General features: G+C 41.1%; 1 protein-coding gene across 3 annotated transcripts; it reads left to right on the top strand.

Annotated features, from left to right (window-relative positions):
* The first annotated feature begins 347 nt into the window (after positions 1 to 347).
* Positions 348 to 16,658, top strand: LOC128305108 (multidrug resistance-associated protein 1). Of its 3 annotated transcripts, none has more exons than XM_053042409.1 (15): positions 348 to 392; positions 650 to 943; positions 1,019 to 2,176; positions 2,244 to 2,381; positions 3,207 to 3,353; positions 3,828 to 3,912; positions 3,984 to 4,809; positions 4,888 to 5,020; positions 5,093 to 5,300; positions 7,852 to 8,075; positions 12,601 to 12,818; positions 12,960 to 13,681; positions 13,750 to 13,916; positions 13,984 to 14,171; positions 16,538 to 16,658. In XM_053042409.1, the coding sequence occupies exons 1-15, from the start codon at positions 348 to 350 to the stop codon at positions 16,548 to 16,550; spliced, it is 4,566 nt and encodes a 1,521-aa protein (XP_052898369.1). In that variant the 3' UTR covers positions 16,551 to 16,658. The 3 variants fall into 3 exon arrangements, with proteins under 3 accessions (XP_052898369.1, XP_052898370.1, XP_052898371.1); XM_053042410.1 differs by lacking the exon at positions 7,852 to 8,075 and adding an exon at positions 6,751 to 6,971 and having other exon boundaries at positions 349 to 392; XM_053042411.1 differs by lacking the exons at positions 7,852 to 8,075; positions 16,538 to 16,658 and adding an exon at positions 6,751 to 6,971 and having other exon boundaries at positions 349 to 392; positions 13,984 to 14,834.
* Positions 16,659 to 16,801: the final 143 nt, after the last annotated feature.

Here is a 16,801-nt window from a genome sequence, read left to right as displayed (position 1 = left end):
ATGCATACTCTTTTATTTTATTTGTTTAATTGTTAATACATATCTAATCAGTATTGAGTGTAAACAGTGGAGTAACTAAGGGAATAAAAATATTAACATTCGCTCTGGAATAATTATTTATTCGTCAACCGGTTCAGCCCTAGTGTGCATGGTGGGAAATTCAGCAAGCAATTAAATTCCTGTACATTATCTTTTTTTGATATACATTCATTTACCATGGCTTTAAAAAGGATTGTAGAATTTTATGCTCTTTTAATTCTATTTTTTAGCTAACATTCATCGTCACGACTGTCTCGCCATTCGACCTAACCTTAACCTTCTGTGCACCGGTGCGTTTCGTCGGAAAAATGGAGGCTCATCCGATGGATGAATTTTGTGGCTCTCGGTTTTGGGTAAGTATTTCACTGAAAAAGGAGCAAAGGCGGTACGCGTGTTACATTAACCGATAGCGAAAGCGTTTGGGAAGCGTATTATGTTAAAGCACCACTTGGAAATCGTTGGAAACAGTCGTAAAATGAGTTCAATTATGTGATGGAATAATGGAAGAAGAGAAAACGCGTGTCACTAGAAGACACACATTCTGTGAAACCGGTTTGTTTACATCATAACGTCAACGATTGCTAATGTACTGCTCGTCTTCCGGCAACAGGACTTAAATCTCACCTGGTACACGGATGATCCAGATCTGACGCCATGTTTCCAGCAAACTGTGCTCGTGTGGGCACCGTGTGCATTTCTGTGGCTGTTTTCCTTACTGGAACTGTTTTACCTGCGAAAAAGCGCCGACAAAGATGTACCGTGGAGCATCGTAAACGTATCGAAACTACTGATCACCGGTTCGCTGATTGTGCTTACTGTTGTGGACCTCGTCAAGGCAATTTCAACAGATGATATAACGGCTCCAGTGTTCTACTATACACCGGTGATAAAACTAGCAACTTTCGTAAGTGGTTTTTGCGCTATGGGTTAGCTATAATAGTGGAATAGTTGTAGTAATTAAAATCTGTAATTATTTTAGATATTTGCTGGGGTGCTCGTGTACCTTAACAAGCACTATGGCATGCGAACCTCAGGGCTGTTGTTCCTGTTCTGGTTTCTCTTATCGGTCTGCAGCATACCGCGGACCCGCACCGAAATCAGAGCACACGAAGCACGGATAGTTGAAGATACATGGGCCGAATATCAGTTCATCAGCTTTTTGATTTTCTTTTCCCTCACGTGCCTCATGTTCCTGCTAAATTTCTTCATCGACAAACCGCCACGCCAATCGAAGTACGAAATCACCGACAAGGATTGCCCCGAACTATCTGCCAGCTTTCCGTCGCGAATCTTTTTTGCCTGGTTCGATCGGTTGGCCTGGGTTGGATTCAGAAAGCCGCTGGAAGTGGAAGATCTCTGGCATATGAAGCCCGAAGACTCCTCCAAAGAGGTGTCACCGGCATTCCTTCATCATTGGAATAAAACGCTCGAGAAGACGTACCAGACGCGGGAAACCAGCAATGATGTCACGTTCAAAAAGTTGGGCAATACGGCCAGTGTAGATTTTCGTACCACGAAATCGAAAAATATAGCATCAATTCTGCCGGCATTGATTAAAACATTCGGCGGGACCTTCCTGCTTGGTTCGTTCCTGAAGTTAGGTCAGGATCTTCTGACGTTCGTATCGCCACAAATTCTGAAGCTGATTATCGACTTCGTAAGTGGCGATGATCCTATGTGGAAGGGTCTGATGTATGCAATTACACTGTTTGTGGTCGCTGGCACGCAAACCCTGCTGCTGGGTCAGTACTTCAATCGGATGTTTTTCGTCGGGCTTCGTATTCGTACGGCGTTGATTAGTGCTATTTATCGTAAGGCGCTCATCATCTCTAACAGCGCGCGGAAAGGTTCGACAGTGGGTGAAATTGTGAATCTGATGGCTGTCGATGCGCAACGCTTCATGGATCTTACCACGTACATTAACATGATCTGGAGTGCTCCACTGCAGATCGGTCTGGCGCTGTACTTTTTGTGGCAAATATTAGGTCCATCCGTGCTGGCCGGGTTAGCAGTGATGATCATCCTCATCCCGGTGAACGGTGTGATCGCCAACATGATTAAAACGCTCCAGATCAAACAAATGAAAAACAAGGACGAGCGTGTTAAGTTAATGAACGAAGTGCTGAGTGGAATTAAGGTGAGCAAAAGCAAATTTGGCAAACAAACGACCTTTCTAGCTAAATTATTTAATGTTCATATTGTAGGTACTTAAATTGTACGCTTGGGAACCGAGCTTCGAACAGCAGATACTTAAAATTCGTGACAAGGAGGTGAAAGTGCTGAAATCGGCCGCATATCTTAACGCTGGAACATCGTTTATCTGGTCTTGCGCACCCTTCTTGGTAATGTATAGTAGTTTCATTTACTGTGACTCATAATGATGCTGCGCTTACCGTGATCTTGACCGTGCTTTTGTTAATTAGCAAATGAAATCCAAAATTGAACGTTCCATCCTTTTCGATTAAATTTTCCAAGGTTTCAATAATTTCCTTCGCCACGTACGTACTTTCCGACGAATCCCATGTTCTGACTCCGGTGAAAGCATTCGTATGCCTTACGCTGTTCGATATACTACGAATGCCACTAGTGCTGCTACCTGTGCTAATCGTTTACGCCATACAGGTAACGACGTTAACGATGATTCACCCCGAGTCCCGGTGTTCGGTGTGCAGTAGAACGTTTCTCTGTGCTTTTGTAGACTGTTTCTAATGATTTCATGATATTGTGGCAGGACTGTGAGCGAAAGAATGCAAATAACCACCACTAAACACAACCAGTAGCTCTATTTGGATCATTCGATTCGTTCATCAAACTATGTCTCACTACACCTTCCCAAAGTGTGTGTGTGTGTCATTTCGGTTCTTCTACGGCACATGATCAACAGTGTGCAGCATCGGTGTACTCACCTCAGCAACTGTTTAATAATGAATATCGTTTGTTCTGTTTTCTTTCTTTCTTTTATTTTTTCCCCTCTCTTTTCATGCATAAAACATAACATACAATTTTTACATTCGGCGGCAATATCTTCACGAATAATTTTGTTTAAACCAAATATCTAACATTCTTTGTGGGATTCAAACAACACTTTTCACCGCCCCAAAAAAAAAACCTCCCACTACATACTCACACAAACGGTCAAACGCAACAATAACCCATACCTCATGCAGGTGTCGTTGGTCACCTTTGCCACCTATGTGCTGGTGGATGAGAATAATGTATTGAATGCAAGCACAGCTTTCGTTTCACTTTCGCTTTTCAACATTCTACGGTTTCCCTTGTCAATGTTGCCCATGCTCATCTCAAATATGGTGCAAGTAAGTAACAGATTGTAAAGATAACTTTTGTTTTTCTAGTGAGCTTAATTTATCCTAATATTCGAAGTAGTGCATCTATTTGCAAACCTATACATGAAGTTAATAATCTAGCCAAATAATGTGTAACATATAACAAAAACTAAGAGCAAAATGTAGTTATTGTTTTATATGTTTATATTTGATTATTTTGCTTTTTGAAAATTTATTCTAATTTAAAACAAACGCATCATACTTAGTATTAAGATGTTTCTACATGTTTTGAAAATTGAAGTTGGCTATTTTTTTTTGAAATTATTCAGATATTTTATTTAGCTGTACAGTTTCGTATGCTAAATGGTTTTGCACGTTAATCAGCACCTTTTTCTTGATATTGTTAATAATCTATTATTCTAAATACTTATGTGTAACTCATAATTGTTAAATGTTATTAGACAACGAAGATTCAACCATCTTGTTTTCAATGTTTGTCTCTAGACCAGTGTTTCTGTGAAACGTATCAACACTTTCCTGAATCAGGAAGAACTCGACCCGGACAACGTACAGCACGACGAAAAGGAATGTAAGTATCCATAATTAGTAAACGTAGTCAGGCACGATTGCGTATCATTTACAATCATTTTCCTTTCACAGCTTCTCCACTGCTGATAGAGAATGGTGTGTTCTCTTGGGGCGGTGAAGAAACTACCCTGAAGAACATCAATGTACGAGTGGAGAAGAATCAGATTGTAGCCGTTGTTGGTACTGTCGGGTCTGGCAAGAGCTCACTGCTCTCAGCGTTCCTTGGTGAGATGGATAAAATATCCGGTCGTGTCAACACGCTCGGTCGCATTGCGTACGTCAGCCAACAGGCGTGGATTCAAAATGCCACCCTCAAGGACAATATTCTCTTCGGCAAACCGATGGACCAACGGCGGTACAATCGCGTCATTGAAGCGTGTGCCCTGAAGCCCGACATTGAAATGCTTCCCGGTGGTGATATGACGGAAATTGGCGAGAAGGGCATTAACTTATCCGGCGGTCAGAAGCAGCGTGTTTCCCTTGCCCGTGCGGTTTACAACGATGCCGATGTGTACTTCCTGGATGATCCGCTCAGTGCAGTAGATTCGCACGTTGGAAAGCACATTTTTGAGCAGGTGATCGGTCCTACCGGGTTGCTGGCGAAGAAAACACGCGTACTAGTAACGCACGGTATCACGTACCTGCCAAGCACGGACAAAATTTACGTACTGCGCGAAGGCGAAATTTCGGAAAGTGGTACCTATCAGGAGCTGATGGATAAGAAGGGGTCGTTTGCCGAGTTCCTTATCCAGCATCTTCAGGAGGTGAGTGAGGAGGAAGAAGACCTGGATGAGATCAAGCAACAGCTAGAGAACAGTGTCGGCGGAGAAGAACTGCTCAATCAACTAAAGCGCACCAACAGCAAACGATCGCGAAGTGAGAGTACCTCCGAAACAGGGTAAGTTATAGTAGCGATTATAATTTATAGCAAAGATACGATAATTTCAATGGGTTTCTTCGGAATTAATTTTCCCAGCTCCGTGAAAGATATATCGCGTCAAAATTCCACCACAGATAGTAACACAAGCTTACGCCGCCGTACATCGGAAAAGGTTCCAGAGGTGACGAAAACGAAACTGATCGAGCAGGAAAAATCCGAAACTGGCAGTGTAATTATTACAACGTTCCATTTCGTCACTTGGTACCGCAGTTTTAATGGGTTTTTTTTTCTTTTATTTTAGGTGAAATGGGAAGTGTACAAACATTATCTTAAAAGCATTGGCTTAACGCTCTCGGTAGCAACCGTGATATTGAACATGATCTTTCAAGGATTCTCAATCGGTTCCAACCTTTGGTTATCGCGCTGGTCTACGGACGAGTCTGCTGAAAATGATACTAGCGTACGGGATATGTATCTCGGTGTTTACGGTGCATTCGGTGCTGGTCAAGGTATGAAAGCTCAATAGATATCCCTATCAGTCCAACATGATTTACTTGTACCCAAATGTATACACATACACAGCGAAACCCCCTTTTTCTCCAAGAAACTCCACAAACCGCACAAAAACGTTATACATATGTGCCGAGTTGTGGCACATCGTATTTTTGTGTCAGCTATGTTTCGACGAAGCACAAGATGATTTATAGCAAAATTATGTTTATTTCAAATCAATATGGATGATACACATTAGGCATGACTTCTATCCTATTGTTTCTCTACTAGTACACTTTGCTATTCCCTTGAACTAACTCTTCCTATAATGATTTTCGTTTAATTATGTTTTTAATGTTTTGATTGTAATCCATAGCCTAACGACATTAAAATATTATTAGATTTTTAACTCTTTTCGTGGCTCATCCTGGCAGACATTCTGATCGCACAACTGCCACGAAATAAGTTAATTGTCTATTAATATTGTTTTATTTAACTCACACTCCACACTCTGTATAGTTTTGTTCCTATTGGTTTTTGTTTTGTGTACTTTCCTACCTTCCAATAATCTACTAATTTCTTCCCATATACTAATTCAATCTCCAGTGGTGGCAAACTTTATCGCTTCCCTAACATTCGCACTTGGCGCACTGTATGCGGCCAAAACGATGCACGAATTGCTGGTGCAGTACGTGCTCCGTTGGCCGATGTCCCTGTTCGATACCACCCCGTTGGGCCGTGTGCTGAACCGGTTCTCCAAAGACGTCGACACGGTGGACAATACGTTGCCGCAGCTGGTTCGTTCGTTCCTTGCCCAGTTTTTTGCGGTAATAAGTTTATACATTAAGGTCTCGTGAATCGTCCCAATGATCGCTTACGGGTCTCGCTCCTAACAAATAAGGAAATTTATTGGTTTCGTCTAAAGTAAAATTCTACTATCGATTTCAAGTACTTAAAGATAAATTGTTACACATGAAAAAAAAAATTAGGGAAATGCAATAGAATTGTCATCAATAACCGTTTGCCGATTCCAGCACTCTTGAATGTTTTTTCGACTGACACATCCAGCAAAAGCGCTTCATTGTTCCTTGAGATGATTTATCTCCCTGCACCTTTCTTGCACTGATTTATTTTCCATTACTACTTATTTTAATGTACTTTAATTATTGTTTTTTTTCTGTTGATTTATCAACACTAACACTACAAATGTAAAACCCTATTCCTTGTAGACATTCTAACATGCATGCAAAACTATTCTTTATTTATTTCCAATACTAAATCACTTTAACTTTGGCATACAATGAACGAATCGTTCACCTCGTGACAGTGACAAACCAGTGACTGTGAATCACAACCAAATTCTAACTGCGCATTCCCATGTTATATCTATTTTGTGCCTTGATTTTTAACGTTCACATATAAAATTCATTTCCTTTATCACGCATAAAACCTGCGCCCCCTCAAAAGTGATGGCAAGTTTCGCCTGTTCGCTATCGTTTGCGTTGGGAGCACTGGCCGCCGCCAGAGAGATGCACGTGCTACTGTTACGGTACGTCTTGCACTGGCCAATGGAGCTGTTCGATACGACCCCGCTCGGACGGGTGTTGAACCGCTTCTCGAAGGACGTTGACGTGCTCGACAACACGCTGCCGCAGGTTCTACGATCCTGTCTCATGATGTTGTTTGTGGTAAATGATTTAACAAAAAATCCTTATGATACTCTCCTTCCGTGATCAGATAATGTTCGATATGTTTTTTTTTGTTTCAAGTACCACACAATATAGAAAGTGCATGTAGCTAAACCATTTTGAGTTAATAGACAAATGAAGTGCATTGTGTGCTAGGAAACCTGTAGGCGTATTTCACGTGCTAGGCAAATTGTGATCAGCAAGCGGAGGTTCTTTTTTGCATTAGATTCGCAGGCAAATAACTTAATAAGATATTGGATGCTTTAGAGGCAAACAATTGTTTAAGAGTTTTTTACAAAAGATTCTACGCCTGTTAACGTTTATTCGGCAGCAGCTTATTGTTGTTAACGTTGCTTACGTCCTCACTGAAAGGCAATAATTCTGTTGTGTTTGTTTTTGTTTTTCAATCGTTTATCCATATTTTTTAATATGTTTCTCTACTGATATGCATGAAGCTATCCCTCTTATGCATGCTTTACGTGAAATTGTTTCTTTTCTATCTCTCAATTTTATTTCTTCCTGTCTAAGTGTGTATCATATGTGTTTAAAAAAACAAATAACTCAAAAATTCCATCAACACGCATCCTTTTTTAATGCGTAAGTCATTCTAGCCCGGTTTCATTCCAGTTTCCCTGTTTGTGATGTGTGCATTAAACGCTGTTTCTTTCGTTTTTCGCCTTTGCTCGCGCCACGGTGCCGGTCGCTCCTTTCGGTTGTGAATGTTTTTTTTTTGTTTTGGTTTTGTTTTTCTAATTGTTTCCTATTGTTTTCTGTGCGTCTTTTTTGTGTGTTTGTTTTTTTCTTCATTATTGTGCTGTTAACGAATCCCGACCGAAAACGACCGACCGATCACGCATGCATTGCCCCACGCCCTCCCCAGTGTTAAGCACCTTCCTTTCGACGCTGTTCCTTTACGTTGGCGCACTGGAAGCGTCCCGGACGCTGCACAAGACGCTGCTACGGCGCATACTGAACGCCCCGTTAACGTCCTTTTTCGACATCACACCCGTCGGTCGGGTGTTGAATCGGTTCAGCAAGGACATTGACACGACGGATTCCGATCTGCCGGCGACCCTGCGCGCCTGGAGTGCCTGCTTTTTCGGGGTATCGTTTTCGTTACTGCTTCGGCTTACGTTTAGTTTGATTGTTTGCTACGTTTTGTGTGTTGTTTTTTTGTTTCCTCTCGCTATATAAATTGTACTTTGTATCTTTTCTGCTGTTGGTTTTGTAGAACAATTGTCAACACTAATCAGATTCGAGCCATCCCTCTTTTTATTGGAACTAAGCGGAAATCTCTCCGGTGCTTTTAGGTGTACCTAATGCCATTTGCAATAACACGCACACAATCTCTCACACATTACACGGAACATGTACGGATAAAATCTCATGTCTCATGTTGGCCCCTTTTTTACAGTAGAGCGGCATCGTTCGCGTTTAACCCTATATCCTAACTATTAAACCAATAGTTACCAAAAATCTCCTCTCATTGGGGAAAACTTTCCTTGGCGCATCGTACGGGATTCCTACTCTTTCCTCCCAACACAGTGGCACGCTTTCGCCAGCAGTAACTAGTTGAACACTCACCCCCAACTATTTACCCCTAGATGTGTTCTGTTCTCTTCTTTACACTCGTCAGTACTAAGCTTGTACCTTAGCGTGCTAACACTAGTGATGGGCTCGATCCAAGCGACGCTTATCCTTCACCGACGGCTGCTCGAGGGCATCCTGCGGAGTGGTATGACGTTTTTCGATACCACACCGAGGGGCCGCATCATCGCACGCTTCTCCAACGATATCAATACGCTCGACTACAGCTTACCGATGAATATTAAAAACATCATCCCAACGGTGCTAAGGGTATGTGTTACGCGCCTAGCCGAGCCCGAGGTTTTTTCCTTTCGCATGAAGGTTTGGTTGTTGTTTATTTTTTCTTGCTAGAACAGTTTTATTGAATTGGATACTATTTGATCGAACACGTGTGTGACGATTGCAGTGTGATTTATTTTTTTGTGTTTTTTGTGTTATGTTGTTGAGTTGCGCTAGTATCATCATGCAAACTTTTGAAGCTGAAGTGTTCTCATGTCTCGGTTTTAAGGATTTATATCTTTGAAAGTTTGGAATTTAGTACGAAAGGACACATTTACTCTAAAATTGAACCCTTGCAAAGTTCAGTTATCATATCAGCAAGTCGTCTCAAATCGGAGGAATAGCTGATAACGTTGAACGCTTTCACACTACAAGAACCGGTACTAAATCCCATCGATATCAACCTCCATAGCAATCCCTGTCTCTATTTTATCTACTTTATCCGGTTACGTGTTAAAATTAAGTCCAGTAAAGGATCAATTGTAACAGCCATTAGTGTAGAGAAACTGGAGCTGATCCGATCTAACTAAAACATCATTTAGTATGGAAACAAAGTTCCTACATTATTCTTAGAATATTCCCACCACCAAGCAATGTGTATCCATTTTTTTTCGCGATATATCGCGTCAGCTGTTTTCCACCTTTGTATGGTGAAGTCGTTCCTCAGCGCTCAGAGATTAATTTAGTGTAGTGAAGCTTAGGTATGTCAAGCAGTAAACGGAAGTTGAAATCACGAAGACTTCATCCACTGGACTGCTTATAGAGCGATCATGATCTGATCGCAAATGTTGGGGAAATTTTCAATCAGGTTGTGTTCGAGAGTATCTCCCATTGGAATATATGAATGTCTTCTTAGAATGTCCATTAGTATTATGTTAATTATTATCAAGTTAGAATATCTTTTCTCCAGAAATGTTTTCGACCAGGTCCTGTATCGGTTTTTTTTTAAGCCCGATAGTCAGATTTAGCTACAGGTTTACGGTCCGGATGGGGTTTTACGGTCCTTGTCGTGTGAAAACCGGCGCCGCGCCAAAGCTAGCATGTTTATCTCTTAAACTTGTCGTACATTATTTGCCTGTGTTGTTGCTATCTATTGGGAGATTCGATATTCAAATTCACTATCACAGATAATTTGGAGAAGGGAAGTTTCTATAGTGTGTCAGTGTGTCGACACATTTCTTATTTTTTTACGTTCGTTTTTTCGTTTATGGGAACAAAACTGTACAGACAACACACATTTCCAGCATGGAACATATTAAAATTGATTAATACTTGCCAACCATTGTGAACGATTTCGTTTGTGATGAGGTAGATGTAGAACACGCCCGGTATCACCTTTATGCTTTCAGGTTTGGCTCGCGTTGCCTTCGACGTAACACTATTTCTTGGTTGCTGGGCGGCGGCCGTTCGGGTGCACGAGCTGCTCCTTAGCAATGTGTTGCATCTACCGATGGCATTTTTCGATACGACGCCAACCGGGCGTATATTGCAACGTTTTTCTAAAGACGTGGACGTACTGGACGTTAAGCTACCGGGGCTTCTGCTTGATTGGATTATTTGTGCAATTGAGGTAAAACAACGTGAAGGAAGGGTATGCTGCTTCACGAGCCGTACATTAAGTGCGTTAGGTAGTTGTATAGATTTTTTGGCAAATTATTTGTACAAGCCTTGCTTTGACGATAGCAAGTAGATTCGCATATGATCATTGTCATGGATATTACATTTTGTAGGAATGGGATGAGCTTTTACAGACTGTCACAGGTTTGCTGCCATTATCATAAGAGTGCTTCAACGACGGAGGAGCTTAAATGAACAAGAAATAAGCAGAAGGAGGGAGAAGTAAAGCTTATATCAGTAAATGTGATATGTTACCATTTAATATTAGTCTGTGGAGTTCTGGACAGTTTACACAAATAAGAGCAGCCGACGAGCCCTGTTCCTTGTTGTAACTAAAACATTCGCCAAGGACTTATCATCAGTTTGATTAATGGACGCATTCATTCATTCATTCATAACTTTTTCGTGACTCATTTGGTTTATGTTTCCAGCAATTTTTTCATCCGTTTGCGATTTGCCACCAGAGTTCGGTACGTTGCGCGCTGCAAACCGAATGCATGCGATACTGTTGCGGACTGTTCTGCGGCTACCGGTTGCCTTTTTCGACACCACTCCCACCGGGCGCATCCTCAGTCGATTTTCTAAGGATATCGATGTTATGGATAATGACCTTCCCAATACTGTAATATCGATAGTTTATTTATCCTACGAGGTAACATGGTGTGGATGATTTCCCTTTTTTATTACAATGTGATGTATCGATCATGCACTGTTACACTGTGTTTTGTTTGTCCACTGTATGGGAGATATCCTTAGTGAAAAAAATTCGATTCGATTATGGGAAAGAATCGGTGCAGAAAATGGGACAACAACAACCGTTCTTATTTCTGTGCAGCAAACAAAATTTTGGAGTATTATACATTTTGACGAAATAAAAAACTAAGCCTGTAATCGATGAGCTGAAGGGAGTTGAAGCTTTTTTGGACATGCTTACACACATTGCCCATTCGATAACTACATAAATCATTCCTAACTCGGTCTCTCTCTCTATCTCTCTCTCTCTCTCTCTTTTCCCACTCACTACATGTTACTCGTTTGGTTTTATGTTTCTAGCATTCTTGTCTTTCTTTTGCGACTTATCGCCCCAACTCGGTACGTGGCGTGCCGCAAGGCAACTGCATGCCACGCTGCTGCAGGCGGTGCTACGGTTACCGATTGGCTTTTTCGACATCACCCCTACCGGGCGCATTCTGGGCCGGTTCTCCAAGGATGTCGATATTCTGGATAACACGCTCCCCATTACTGTCAGTGAGCTAAACTATTGCTTCTTTGAGGTAACGTTTTCGCGGATGGCTCTGTTTCATTTCTCAATATCGCTTCCGTTGCTACATTTCTACTTTTCCACTAATGTACCATTGTTTTGAGCATTCGATCATTGTTTTGATTATACATTTGCCTTCTTTTTCCTTGGTTATGTATTTACGTTGTCTTTCTTTGGATATTCTGTTCCATTCGCTTGGTTAAATGTTTACTACATATAAGAGAATTAAATTAAAACCTACAACGAGTGGCAATAACCGGGGTAATGCTTCTTGCATGACAGAGAGTATCAAGAGTTATTGTTGCGTCATTAAAGAACCAAAACTCACTCACATGTTGGGCAGAATTTAAATTAAAAGATCTATGTAATTATTTAACAAAAAACAAGTTTAATGGAATTAAGCAACAAACTGAAAGGGATGGTTTCTGGTCAAACATAATTCAAGATAATTACTGGAACAAAAATTCATTTTACCATTTTTGAAACCATGTTTTGACCTGCTTCTCAACAATTGTAGATATACAATCAGACGCTTCGTGTTTATCTCGTTCATGTACAATGCCTTTTCATAATACGCTCGTTTTATATTGTCTGCCTAACTGCTTGCCGAAACGTTACGAGTAAAGAATACTTTTGTCTAAGCCATTTATAGCAACACAAATGCGAATGAATCTTTTAATGCTTGCTTTAGAATATAATGTAATGCTTGCAAAGTAGCTAAAATACCACTGTACTATTAGCGTTAACAGTGAAATGTGTAGTTTGCTGAAGAGGAGAAAAAAAAAACGTAATGGTAGTGTGAATGCGACACGATGAGCTGCACTAATTCACGATCCGCTACTAACCATTCTCATTCTATTTTAACCAATATACACGTACGTAAAGGTGGTTGCCACGTTGGTAGTGATCTGCATCTCGACGCCAGTCTTTGCGGCTGTGATCATACCGATCGGTATCCTGTACTACGCCGTACAGCGCTTCTATGTGGCCACATCGCGACAGCTGAAACGTTTGGAGTCGGTATCGCGATCACCGATCTATTCGCACTTTGGCGAAACCATCCAGGGTGTGCAGACGATCCGGGCATACAGTGTGCAGGATAGGTAAGTATTAATGCTTTAGCTAAGGTGGCAATGGGAGTTGTGTGTGCCATAACACATGCTGAGAAACTCTATTTTGTTCACGTAATAATCGCATGACGCTATAAATCAGTATACTAAACACCGTTTATCTTTCGCTTGCAGATTTATCACGGAATCGGATGAAAAGGTTGACTCGAACCAACTATGCTACTGCCCCAGCATCATCGCAAACCGCTGGCTTGCGGTACGGCTCGAGATGGTTGGCAACTTGATCATTTTGTTCGCCGCTCTGTTCGCCGTGCTCGGTCGGGAAACGATGAACGCCGGTCTGGTCGGTTTGTCCGTATCGTACGCGCTGCAGATCACGCAAACGCTCAACTGGCTCGTGCGCATGACATCCGACGTGGAAACGAACATTGTCGCCGTGGAGCGTATCAAGGAGTACGGCGAAACGAAACAGGAAGCGGCCTGGGAACTTCCAAACAGCACGCTGCCTCGCGATTGGCCCGAACAGGGTATGGTCGAGTTCCGCGATTTCCAGGTACGTTACCGCGAGGGTCTCGATCTGGTGCTGCGCGGTATCTCGTTTACGGTAAACGGTGGCGAAAAAGTCGGCATTGTCGGTCGCACCGGGGCGGGAAAATCCAGCCTTACGTTGGCGCTGTTTCGCATCATTGAGTCGGCCGGTGGTTCGATCGTTATCGATGGGCAGGACATTTCGCAGCTCGGTTTGCATTCGCTTCGTTCGCGATTAACCATTATCCCGCAAGATCCGGTTCTGTTCTCCGGTACACTGCGCATCAATCTCGATCCGTTCAATGCACACTCGGACGACGACATCTGGAAAGCGTTGGAACATGCCCATTTGAAGGCGTTCGTGAAAGGTACGTAAGCACTAATGAGATGTGATAATTCGGAAGAATCTTTCGTAAAACCACGACTTGTTCTTCAGGCTTAACCGCTGGAATCAACCATGAAGTTACGGAAGGTGGCGAGAACCTGTCCGTCGGTCAGCGACAACTCATCTGCTTAGCTCGTGCCCTGCTGCGTAAGACCAAGGTGCTCATTCTGGACGAAGCAACGGCTGCCGTTGATCTCGAAACAGATGATCTGATTCAGGTGGGAATGTTTTGATAGTTGGGCGGAAGATTGAACCTCCTTATTGAAATGATTATGCCTTCCACAGCGCACCATTCGCACGGAGTTTAAGGACTGCACGGTGCTGACCATCGCTCACCGGCTGAACACCATCATGGACTCGGACAAGGTTATTGTGCTTGACAAGGGCCAGATTGTGGAGTTTGCACCACCACCCGAGTTGCTGCAGTCGAAGAATTCCGCCTTCTACAGTATGGCAAAGGATGCTGGTTTGGTGTAAGGATTGGTCCTAACATTAAGTTCTAGTGCACACTCTTAACTTTCATTTAACAACACCTTTCACAGACACACACACAACAACTGTGTGTTTATGTGTGGAAAATTGCGTGCATGCTCAAGGTTTAACTTGTTTCTTTTTTTCGTTTGAGTTTTCTGTTTTCTTTTGACATTACCCACATGCAAAATATTCAGAGTTTTTATGCGTGCATGTGGTTTACATGAGAGTTTAATGCTTTTTTGTTTATTTTGTTTAGTTTCTTCTCCATTTTTGTTTTGGTTTTGTTATTCTGATTAGAGATATTTCTAGCGAACAATTCGTTTGTTTTGTTGCGTTAAGTTGCAGCACTAATCCTTGCTAGCTGTTTTATGTATTAAACTTATGTTTTCTTTTTTGTTTGTTTTTGTTTCTCGTACGACGAGAATTCCGACGAAGCAACACATTCTACACTCATAGCTACTTAAAAGGAAAGCAAAAAGGCTACCTCTTACATTTCCTTGCACGTTTTGCATTTACCGCAATATGTTCGTATTTACTTACCATTAGTTAACATTGTTTGTACTGGATGATGTTTATCTAAAAAAAAAACTTACAAAATGCCAACCACCAGAATACATACTCATGTACTTACTACGGGATTGCGGGTAAGCGCGAAATGTAATGTTCCAGTATTTTGAAAACAAATAAAAACCCCCCAATTCACTAGGTTGAGTGAATGCTGACACAACATCACACATTTAACTATAAATCAGCTAACGTTAGCAGATGAAGTCTAACGAACATTTATATGGCCTTGAGTAAAACAGCTGGCTTATATTCCCGAAGAGAGGGATATAAGTTTCGTTAACACGACAACATTATGTGTAATTTTGTGTACTAAACGGGGCTAACAATGGCCCGGTAGCATGATGGTACCGACGCCGGTCTTCACACGAACAAACTTGACCGTAATCCCGTACGCAGGACTGACTATCCAGCTACGGCTAATTAAAGTCACAGAAAGCCAGAAATGTCAGGCCTAGACCTCTTGCTGAAGAGCGTATAGTGTTTATGTGTTCAATGAATTGGCAGATTTCGATATTCTCAACCGAATTATATATTTCGAGGGCTAAGAGTCTATTTTAATTTAAGCGCTGCAAATTATTTCTTTTAAACACTGGAAACAAATGAAGAGGATAAAAGCCACAACAAAACATTGCAAGGAAACAGGTTTAGGATAATGTAGATGAAAGTATAAGAACTAATAATGATAATCGGAACTAACAGGCGGTACAAAGATAAAAAGTGACAAACAAACTTAAGCAGAAGAGTATGTGAATGAGTATGTGTTCATTAGAAACCATTACAATCCACCAATAGCCATAACAATGAAACTACACCGCCGGACACCGATTTTTTTTCCTGAAAAATGGAATATATTACAAGGTTTAAGATGCTCTTTGCTACACATTGCCGATGTATAGGTAGTATTTTCCATGAAGTGTGGAGATTATCGTAACATCATCCTGCAACTTTGGTGTGTTTGAAATTGCAAATACAATCCCATTTGATAGTTGAGATGGTGTACCGTGTACCCCAGTTAGTTACCAGCAGACTGTGACAAAAAGGTTTACGAAACCATCCTTCAGGATAGCAATAGAACTTTGCTGGGTATCACTAGAGAGAAGATTTAAAAACGATCGTATATCTACTTTTGGTGTATGTGAATTTGTACTAACCGTTCTATAATGCAAAAACATAATTCGCTCAAAAGTGCCTTTAATGTGTCAGCAGTGTGGTGTACTATTATAAAAAAAAAACAATAACATTATGAGATATGATGCATAGCAAACACTAATACTTAATTTACACCTTTGATTAATGATATGCTCGAGGGCTAAGCTTAATGTCGCTGCGTACTTCAATACTAATTCCTTCGGTCTTTAACCCCAAACCCGTAAAAGTGGATGATTATCTCATATGGTGCAAACAGTATATGGACGAGTAAATAAAGAATCTTACCTAACATTGTTATTTCAAATGAAATGAGATAGACTCCGTTCACGCTTCATCACAACATCCACACCCCATCATGTATCGAACGATAAAGATTTGCTAAGAAAATAGTTTTCTGCTATTTGTTGGGCTTTTGTTCTTCGTTAATGAAGGAAGATTAATGGACAACATCGTAAAACTACTCATCGGGTAAGCTCGTTACGTTTTCTTGTGTTTTGTGCCCCATTTTGTGGAGTTAGTATCATTCATTGCTCATATACCGGGAGAACATCTAGTTTTCAAAGTAAGTTCCGTATAAATCTTATTTTACATAAATTGAAGCTTTTGTTTAAACAATTTGCTCAATATTTCTTTTTTTTCTTCATTTCAGGAAATATCACTAACATGATTTCCGTCCTTGTTTCACATTTCTGCATTGCAAGAAAGACTGGTTACAAATGGAGTTTTTGAGTTATTTTTGTTTGAGTTTATATTATACTTATTCAGGCTGTTGTATAGTCTCTTGTTGTTATTTATTGCGAAAGAGTTTAATAAAAAAAATAGTTTCTTATTTATTCATTTGCTCATTTCCTTATCGTACACTACATCCACTTTTCGGTACGGCGCTGGAATCTTCGAAACCTAATACATCGAC

This window comes from Anopheles moucheti, chromosome 3 (assembly GCF_943734755.1).
Source record: "Anopheles moucheti chromosome 3, idAnoMoucSN_F20_07, whole genome shotgun sequence".
NCBI classification, from domain to species: Eukaryota; Metazoa; Arthropoda; class Insecta; order Diptera; family Culicidae; genus Anopheles; species Anopheles moucheti.
The sequence above is the reverse complement of the archived record's forward strand: the minus strand, read 5'-3'. Positions and strand labels throughout refer to the sequence as shown.